This window comes from Pelmatolapia mariae, linkage group LG8 (genome assembly GCF_036321145.2).
Source record: "Pelmatolapia mariae isolate MD_Pm_ZW linkage group LG8, Pm_UMD_F_2, whole genome shotgun sequence".
NCBI classification, from domain to species: Eukaryota; Metazoa; Chordata; class Actinopteri; order Cichliformes; family Cichlidae; genus Pelmatolapia; species Pelmatolapia mariae.
Window position 1 is genome coordinate 5,630,088 of NC_086234.1, and position 10,572 is coordinate 5,640,659.

At 40.9% G+C, this 10,572-nt stretch overlaps 2 protein-coding genes across 2 annotated transcripts; both read left to right on the forward strand.

Moving 5' to 3' along the window:
• The first annotated feature begins 661 nt into the window (after positions 1–661).
• hoxb6b (homeobox B6b) lies at positions 662–2,212 on the forward strand. The gene is made up of 2 exons (XM_063481916.1): positions 662–1,112; positions 1,956–2,212. The coding sequence occupies exons 1-2, from the start codon at positions 662–664 to the stop codon at positions 2,210–2,212; spliced, it is 708 nt and encodes a 235-aa protein (XP_063337986.1).
• A 1,277-nt stretch (positions 2,213–3,489) lies between these two features.
• hoxb5b (homeobox B5b) lies at positions 3,490–4,798 on the forward strand. Its single transcript, XM_063481917.1, has 2 exons — positions 3,490–4,120; positions 4,551–4,798. Exons 1-2 carry the CDS (start codon positions 3,490–3,492, stop codon positions 4,796–4,798), a joined length of 879 nt encoding a protein of 292 aa, XP_063337987.1.
• Positions 4,799–10,572: the final 5,774 nt, after the last annotated feature.

Below are 10,572 nucleotides of genomic sequence, written 5' to 3' on the forward strand. Positions count from 1 at the left end.
CTCTCTGCACGTCTTCGTGGACTTCAGTCAGTCAGGGTTGAATCAGGATGAGGTCTCACCTTCGAAGAGTGAAATATATGCATCACTGACGCAGGTTTCTTGCGTCCATGTGGATCAGTTAGTGCTCGTTTTAAAGGGTTTACTGGCAGAAGAGTTTTATTCCAGACTTTGTTGGCTTTAGTGAATTATTAAAGGAGATGGAAGTGAAGGTTAGAGGCTGAGCGAGACTCAGGCTGTGCGTAAATGTTTTGCTTTTTTGCACCGTGTGTTTGTGTGTGACAGAGTGTGGGAGAGAGAGGGCTGGATTGCATGAAACTGGGGTTATATTTAGGCTTTAAAAAAAGTATAAATATATTTCTATGAGTCTTCGCGTCTGTGTGAGCGTGTGCGCGAGCGACAAGCTCGAGCGCTTCATTTCGATTCACCGGGGACTCCTGCGCGCAACAAGAGCCCCCCATGGGTGCAATAGTGCAAGCACAGACGGCGGTGATTGGCCAGAGGTTGATCAGATGGTACACTTCCCCTCTGTATTCAGTGGCACCTCACAACCCCCCCTTTCAGCAAAAACCAAATCTCCGATAAAGTAATGGCAAAACCACTTGGACTATAAAAGACAACAAATCATATTCCTCCGGAGTATATACACCCCGTTGTCCACCCAATGAGTTCCTATTTTGTTAACTCAACTTTTCCCGTGTCTCTGCCGGGAGGACAGGACTCTCTCCTGGGTCAGATACCGCTTTATTCCTCGGGATACACCGATCCGTTAAGACACTACTCCAACGCGGCCACATATGGAGCAGCCAACATGCAGGAGAAGGTTTACCCGGCGTCTTACTACCAGCAGACGGGCGCAGCGGCCGCGGCCATCTACGGCCGGGCCGGCGGCGGAGCGCCCTGCGACTACAACCCGGTCGGGACTTTCTACAAGGACGCGGAGGGCTCGTGCGCTTTCTCGAGCCGCGAGGACCAGCCGCTGTTTGTCACTCAGGAGCATCAGCAGCGCAAAGCGGAGTGCCCGGAGCAAGCTGTCAGCATGAGCAGCAGCATCGACGACAAGTCGTCCACGCTGATCTACCCGTGGATGCAGAGGATGAACGCCTGCTCCGCCGGTGAGTACCCACGGCCGTTAGAGGAGGCTACCTGCCAGGTGTGGAAAGCCTTTCAGATCATTGCGAGCAGCACAGCGCGCGGAGACAGAGCCGAGCGGGAAGTTTGTGTTTTTGGCGATTGCACGCGGAGATTCGTGCGCCTTCGGGGCTTTTGGCTACTACTACATCATCAGCACAACACAGGCACGGGCTGCATACCCGCGCACACACACACACACACACATTCACTACATTGCGCGCACGCACGCACACGCACGAACTCAGTGGGCCTACACCACCCGAGCTTCAACCCAAGAGCTCCCAGCTCGCGTCACATGGCCCCTTTTTGGATTTTTTAACGCGCCTTTTGGCTAAAAAACTTAATTTAACGTCCCAAACACGAACAAAAAAAACATGAATTTCACTGCAAATTAAAGGAGAAAACAAGCCTGCCTCTCACTGCACGTGCACAATGCGTGCTTTAGATGACACAAGAGAGCCAGTGCATCATTTATTATACAGAGACTGCGCTGTACTAATGACACTTTTCTGAAAGGCTTACTGTAACAGGCGCCATGTGGGAAGTTTAAGAGATATAATGGGCCTACTATCGTAATATGACATATATATGTGTAAATTTTTTTTAAAAAAACAAGATAAATCTGCACCTACAGAAAGGAGAAATATAAAATAAAAACATACATTTTGATTTTTTCGGACTTTTGCGCAGAACGGTTTTATTTTATTTTGTTTATTTGTATTTACTTAATTATTTAATTTGGATGCATCACTGCACACAGTGAGTGCGTTTTCCTCCCGCACTTAACATTTAATTATTAACACATGACTTCATTTTCATTGCAGGCCCGTTTGGCAGCAGCGGCCGCAGGGGCCGACAGACCTACACCCGCTACCAGACTCTGGAGCTGGAGAAGGAGTTCCACTTTAACCGCTACCTGACCAGGAGGCGCCGGATAGAGATCTCCCACGCCCTGTGCCTGACGGAGAGACAGATCAAAATCTGGTTTCAGAACCGCAGGATGAAGTGGAAAAAGGAGAACAAACTCCTCAACCCCTCAAAGACGCCCGAGGAGGAGGAACAGGCGGAGAAAAAGAGCTAAAAAGACACTTAAAATAAAATAAAATAAAATAAAAGGCATGTGTGTGTGTATGTGCACACTCCTGACATTAAAAAAACAATGTATTATTTCTTTGTAGATACAAAGTGCTGCCAAATCACATGTTAGAGACGTGTAGAGTTTATTCCAGTATCTGCACAGTGACTGTGTCCGCATTAGGTTAAAAATCAGAAACCAGGTCCTCCTCTGTTTGTCCTGTGTGTGCTCGTGCGTTTATTTAGGGGACTATGCAAAAAAACAAAAAACAAACAAAAAACAAACAAATAAAATCAAATAATAATAAAAAAATCCGCCAAAATGTAAATAATTTTTAGTGTTTGGTTCATGTTGTTACCTCATGATCGTGTAGGCCTACTGAGTTCCTTTCTTTGTTTTAATGTTGATTTTATTTTGACATTAAAAGAGGAGTTTTCGTCCTTTTAACTGTACATCCTGTGGCTGTGGTCGCTCTGTGATAGTCTGTAGGCTTGTTTTGTGCCATTAAAAAAGAAGAAAAGAAAGAAATTTGTACAGATGTTACATGTTATTTATTGTTGTCTTCGATGCACATCTGGATATTGTGTGCAATATTTTGTTTAGGAAATTGTACATAGAAATAAAGGCTTTTTGATGTATATTGGAAATTCTGGTTGTCTATTATTATTATTATTTGTACGAATATTATTAGCAGTAGCGGTGGTATTAGTAGTTTTAGTAGTAATGGTAGTGGCTCAGCGTCTGCTCAGCTTCTTAAGCCACAATAAAATCATATAATACGGGCGTAAAAGTGAAAATTTCCACCTTTTTTGGATACTTTTGGGTAAAGTGCGCGAGTTTGGCTGAGAGCTCGCTGTTTTGTGCTACCTGAGCCTTTTGTGGCCTGCGTTATGAGTGTTACATAAATGATGGATGACTCCGGGGGCCCTGACAGCGAGTCCCGGCGGGGTGCTACCGCAGCTGTCCGGAAGATGGCGCTCTCTGCCTGCGCGGCTCTCGGGGCGCAGCGGGGAGGCACCATTGACTGGAGCCCTAACGACCATTATTTCGTCATCATTTGTAACCATGGAGCATGAATTACCTCTTGAAGTCATCAGTGAGGATTTACGACTGGTCAACAAAGGCACGTGATTCCCGAACGCTCTCCCATATTTGGCCGCATACCTGGCAAAGTACAGTAGGGCTTCATTGCTTATAATTCATGATTGCATCCATAAATCGTGCAAGCACACAGGATTATAGCGACAAAGATCTACAAATCGAGGCTTTAAAAATCCAAGCAAATGAGCTCTTACTTTGTAAACTCGTTCTCAGGGCGCTATCCAAATGGCTCCGACTATCAGTTACTAAATTATGGGACTAACGGCGCTGTGAGCGGCTCCTTCAGAGACCCTGGCACCATGCACTCCGGGTCTTTCGGCTACAACTACAATGGCATGGACCTAACCGTGAACCGCACCAACACCGGCGGCCACTTCGGGGCTGTGAGGGAGGATGCCCGGGGATTTGGGGCGGACGCCCGCTACAGACAGACGCCCAACTGCTCGCTGTCGTCTCCAGACCCGGTGCCGCCGCCGCCGCCGTCGTGCGCCACAGCCAGCCGGGAGCAGCTGGAACTAAAAAGCCCCTCTCCTCCCTCTGACCGGAGCGCGACCTCGGGCGGCAGCAGCCTCAACAAAAGCAACAGCGCTCATTTCACGGAGATAGAGGACGCCACGGTCGCATCCGAGAGCGAGGAGGGCGCGCATAGCAGCGGCGGCGGAGGCGGCGGAGGTTCCTCCGGCACGGCACCGCGGGCGCAGCAGCAGCAGCAGCAGCACCAGGAGCCCAACGCCACCTCCTCCACTCCCACAGCAAACGACTGCCAAACGCCACAAATATTCCCGTGGATGCGGAAGCTGCACATAAGCCATGGTAGATTTCCACCTCTCTTAATATTTAGTTTTGAAGGCTGTCAAGCTGACGGCGTGCCATAAATCTGTCAGGTGTTGCATGAGTGCGCAGGCTGGCGTGGAAGGAAGAATTTAGGGGCAGAATCAGTAAGAAAAAAAAATCTTTGTGGGGTTGTTTGCTTTAAATGCCGCTGGAGCCCGGAGGAGGTGTGGGGTGTAGTGAGCTGTGCTGGCCCAGAGCTGCAGAGGGAAGGCTGATTGTTGTGTTGTGTTATGTGTCGTGTTGGTTGCATGCTTCCACCCATTTCATGCTGTGTGACCCCCCCTCTCCGTCCATTAAATCACAGTGAAAAGCCCCCCCACATTAAAAAAGGGAGAAAAGACAGAAAAAAAGTGTAGTTGTTGGTGTGCAGTGCGGTTGCTAATTTTCTGGATTTTCTGTAAAATTGTAGATATGACTGGACCTGATGGGAAAAGGGCCCGAACTGCGTACACCCGCTACCAGACGCTAGAGCTGGAGAAAGAGTTTCACTTCAATAGGTACCTAACCAGACGGCGGAGGATAGAGATAGCCCACGCCCTGTGTCTTTCCGAAAGACAGATCAAAATCTGGTTTCAGAACCGCAGGATGAAGTGGAAGAAGGACAATAAACTGAAAAGCATGAGCCTCGTAACGGGAGGGAGCGCCTTCCACAACTGAATAACTTTTTGGTGGAGTTAAAAAAAAAAAAAAACAGAAAGAAAGAAAAAAAGAAAAACATAATAAGTTAAAAAAGAGAATCCATGAGTACTGTAAAGCTATTTAAAGCGCAGCACCTTCCAGCATGCCATTGTGATAGAAAAAGAAGTATTCTGTGGTCTTAAAATGCCATTTTTAGTTCACTGTTGTTGTAGCTTAGATGTGGAAAATAAGATGTAAATATCGCAGGGCTGGGGAGTTATCTGTCCATCTCTCCTCTCTCTTTCTGTCTCTTTCTGTCTTTCTCTTGAAGGTGTTTCAACTTGAGCTCTTTATTGTAACTTCTCCGCGGTCTAACAGGAGTAAATTCATTGTACAGTAAAAACAAAACAAAACACACGTTTAAAAAAAAGGAAAAGAAAAGAAGAAGTTTCCAAACCACATGCTGCTCTTCATTGAATGTAATGTATTCCGGGGGCCATTCAAAGCGCTTTAGTGTAACTTTTACTGCTATTTTTGATGGTTAACTTGTGGCCAAGATCCATAAACTTTCAAGCCAATGTGTAGCTCTAGGATATTTTGTGCATCTGTTATTATTATTATTATAATTATTATTATTATTACTATTGTTTAGGACTAATTATGAGCAATGCAAATGTATTCAACCTGTCAATGTGATAAATTTTTAGTGCAAAGGGTTATTCTGTGGATAGGCAGTGATGTAAGCTTTTTTCTCCAATAAGCTTTTTGTATTTGTAAGTGAACTCATAGCGCTTGAAAATAAAGTTTCTCTCAATTGCTTTGAACGTGTCTCGACTGTCTCATCGATTAGAATAAAAACAGATTCGGTTTTTCTTTTTTAAAAAAGGCAGGCCATATTTAAGTGGAGATGCGCAACTTTTTCTGTGTGTGCGTGCGTGTGTATGTGAGTGTGTGTGTGGCTGCTTTTCACCCGCATTAAACTTATTAATGATTAACCTGAAGGATTTGTTAAAATGTCACACACACAAACAAGATTTCGGGTCAATTTTTGACGCATTGTTTTTGGCACAGACACAGTGAAAAAGAAGACTTTTTAAACACTTACCTCTCTGCAGCGAGATGTTTGCCATGTGGGAAAATATGTTGCTGATAAAATCCACCTTTAAAAAAAAAGAGGGAGTAAAGCTTTGGCTTTACAGGTATATAGGCAAGGCTGAAGTTGGTAAAAATCCCCCTTACCAAAGATTGTATAGGCCTATATTACTTACAGACTGTGAAAAGTCACGTGAGGTCCATAAAGTTGGTTTTATGGTTTTGGGGAGTAGACAATGTACTATATAATTCACAACCTTGAATGAAAGTGACGGCTTAACTGCGTGGATGGGACTGCAAAGGCTGGACTGGGGAAGGAAGTGGTGTCCACTCATGTTTAGTTAGTTTAAGCTGCTGCGCGAAAACTTCCAATAACTGTTACGCATTAAAAGAGTGTGGCTGCTAAAATGTTATTTTAAAAACAGTCTAAATATTAAGATTTAATTGCGCAAATTTTAGTTCTGAGTTTGAGCCACAGAGCCACATTTTAACACTGATTATTTGTCACTTTTATCATGAAAATCCTAAACGTTTTGCTGTTTGAACATCCTCATTTAGAGGCCCCTGTTTCTGCTCAGCGTGGACACATACTGGCAGATTTTCATACTTAAAAGAAAGTAATCCAAAGTTTCTTTTTCAAACACAAGCTGATTTTTTAGGAGGGAAAATAAAATCTTTTGAAGGCTAATGAGACGCTTTATAGAGCTGCCATGCAAAAACGAACTTGAGCGAGGTCCTGGAGTGATTTATCCGAATCTGTCAAGTCACCGAGCGGCCAAAGGTGAAGTCTCGGACAACTCCGAGCTGGACACAGGCTTCACTGACTTTACATAAAGAAAAGCCAGGCTATGTGGGTCCTGGAGTGCATTGTCTAGCGGCCACTAATAAAACATAATGATATTATGTGCAGGAAAGCAAAAGACTGCAAGAGACTTCTGCAATATTTCCAAAAGTATTTCCAAACTCATTTCAGGTTTAAGAAAAAAAAAGAGTAAAAAAGTAGTGGTGGGCTATATGGGTCCCAGACATTTTCCACATATTCATAACTATTAAGTGGCAATTTAGCCAGCGTAATGAGTATTGCATATTGATAGGGGTAATCTGTACCCGGATCTCATGCATAATTCATGGCGGCGGGGATCATCGCTGGGTCAGGAGACGGTAGAGACTGCAGCCCGCAGATGCGTCAGGAGGAAGACTTTGCACTGTCACCACCGAGGCTCAGGAGCGCAATAACGCGGTGCTTTTGCACAGGAGAGAAGAGGCTTCAATGCTTATATTTCTCATATTTTTCACAGTTTATGATCAGGGATTCAATCACTCCAAAGCAGCTGCGTAAAATTAGCAGAATTCAGCTCCACTTTGCGCTTTTGTTTGCGAGAAAACTGAGTTTAAAAAATGTGGCGATGCACGCTGAGTTATGTATCTCCTATATACATTTACAGAATTTAGAATTTAGCACAAATATTGAGGTCTTAGTTTCAAAATCAGCGAATAGAAATATATATATATATACATATAATGTCGTATACCTAATAATAGAGAGCGTAAACATAAGGAGTTTGTATTTATTTGCGCATAAATGTTAAAATCAGCCAGTCAGTGTGAACGACTTTAATCAAAATCATAAAATGCATGAAACCACCTTGAACATTTTTGTTTGTATGGGTGCTCAACATCTGGCAGGCTGTGTGTGACTTCACAGCTGCTGCCGTTTGTTTGTTTGTGTCCGTGAGGTCTCTGTAATGAGGCGGCTGTGCCAGCAGAGGGCGCCTCAGACCGAGCAGGCTGATGATGGATGAGGTTTCTTTCTGGGGGTTTTGCCTCCAGCTCGAGCTCTTATCATCGGGGGCATGTAAGTTACAGAGAAGAACAGAGAAAAAGACGAGCTTTGTTTATCTGTTATCTCTTTCGGTTTGATCAGGTCGAGTGGAGTGAAACACATTTAATCCTGCGCACTCTGAGCTGGGAGTGAAGCTGCTTTTTGATTTAAAAAATAATAATAATAAAAGGTTGGGTTCATTTTTCTTTACGTTAGCTGGAGAGGAAATAATCAGACTGACTTCATGTACTTTGTACTAGAGTATTTCTACTTTGTGTTATGCTTTAATCTGTATTCCATGTTATTCCAAAGGTGCTAAGGCCTTTTTTTTACTGCACCATTTTTATCTGCTTCTAATTAAAATATGACATATTTAAGATCCCAAACGTTTTATAAAGTTTTATAAAGTGTTTTAAAAATTACTTTCTTAATGTGAAACTTCTCCTTTGTTTTTAGTTTAAATAACTTTTTAAAGCTCAAACCTGTTAAATTATTTTACATTTGACAGCAAAATAAGAGAAAAAAGCATCTTTTTCTTCCTTCTTCTTAATAACCCCATGGCCTCTCATGCTTATCTTATGACCCCTCTGAGGTCACACAATAACCTTCAATTAGGAAACACTGCCCTAAGCCAGCTGTGTGTCATGTAGTTACACATTTTAAGATGCTTTAGTGCCAGTTGATGACCTTGCAGGATTTCTAGTGCTGAGTTCAAACTTCTAATGGAGGACTTTTTGTAATCTTTTGGTATTTACTCTGATTTGAGTGTCTGAGTTTCTCGAAAAGGACTCTGTAGCCTCTGACAGTGACGTGCGTTCAGTCATATCACTGTTACAAATGCTCATAATGTTTAAGTCTTACTTCTTATTAGAGAAAGACACCCATGAGGTCACTGCAGCTGTAAAACATTTGTCCAAACTCAAACCTCTGTGGGCATATTTTACAAAAATGTTTAGAGTTGGTGGTTTTCTAGCTAATAGTTAATAAATCATTAAGTTACTCTTATAGATTTATTATAAACCATAAATAATAACATTTGGGTGTTAGGGCTGTAGAAGCTTCTTTGGGCTGGTTATAAGAACTGAGTGGATATTTTTTGGAAACTCCCTGCAGATGGTACGGACACAACATCCATTTAGTAACAACTTGTTAGCGTGTATAACTGTAGACCTACCATCAGAACCCATTTAATAATAACTCATTAACATTTATATCTCCAGACCTGATTTATCAAACCCTTTATTATTTGCACATTTCCATCTATAGCCACATTTTTGGCAGTTAAACAAGTTTATTAATGAGTAAAGAAACCCTTATAACTCCAGGTGCTGTAGTCAATACTCCTTATTAACTTATATAATCACAAACACATTTAAAAATTCTGTTCTTAGTGATTTACCTCCTTTTTAAATGACTTATTACTTAGTACTGTTACTTTGAAACATCAATAAGTGTAGATTTGGTCACTTTGTGATCTGAGCGGGTTATCAAAACACCATAACAATGACTTATTCACATCCATGACTGCATGTGTTTGCTTTAAATGAATCTTAATAACCTTTTTATGTTTATAACTGGATACCTGGTGTAATAAACCCCTAAGTGTTTGCATGTTTCCATTTATAATCACATTCTTGGCGGTTTAACACCTTTATTATTGACATATAAACAGTTATAACTGCAGGTATTGTGGTTAATATTCCTTACTAATGACATTGTTGTTACTGCAGATTTTTTAACTAAAAGTATTTTAATAATGTAGTAACATAAACTGTTGTTATGTCCAACCTTCTTCTAATGATAGCGTTCATCATTTAAAAGCTCAAACGTCTGACTAATTTATATATACCCTCAGAACGGGTTATTATGAACCCATATTAATGACTTATTAACTTTTGAGGTTGAGTGTAACGTGTTGTATCATACCGCTTGTCTCAATATTCTTATTATTGCAATTTTTATTATTAAAAAAAATTGAAAACATCTTATTCATGACTTAATAACAGCTGCTTGTATTTGCATTCAGCAAATTCTAATAACCTTTTTTAAAACTGGAAAGCTGAGACATTAAACCCTTATTAATTTCTCATTTGCATTTATAATTCAATTCTTGGAAATTAACCTACCCCATCAACGAGATATAAACAGTTACAACTTCAGATTTTCATACAGTAATAACTTATTGGCATTAATAGCAATAAACTTTATTTTCAAACTTTATATTAACAACTATTCTCTCTTCATTTCTATAAATGAATTTATAAGTTCTTAACTAAAGACTTATTTTTGTGCATAAATTCCAGCAACATGCGTCGATCTTTATAAATGTAAAAACATGTTGTTGTTGTTGTTGTTTTAAAAAAAAATAATAACGACATATCTGGCTGTCAAACTGAATGACTTGTTGGTAATTAAGTCTTTATCAGTAAGTCAGTAACAATAATAATTGCAGAGTGCATGTATTACATTTCCTGTAATTGAAGACCTTGTGGTTTAAACACTTCCAGTATTACATATAACTAAATATTTTATAAATGAAGTCTTTTATCAATAGCTTGTTAACCTAATTTTCATCTTTATCTAATTAACCTGTAATTAATTGTACAGTAGGTTTTTTTATTGCAACCTTTTATTAATAAGTTACTAATATTAAAAACTGCAGACTGCATGTATTAATCCTCTTTATTTGTGACTTATTAACATTTAACATGCTGCTCCATGTCTTAAACCTTTGATAAATTACTTGTTAATGACTTATTAAAATCTATAAAGTATTTAATGTGGCTTTAATAGCCTGTTACATACATGACATACATGGATTTCCAGCATGAGATAGGGATAAACATCATAAACCCAGGGGATTTTTCACAATCTGTCATTTTTTTTCTTATTGATGACT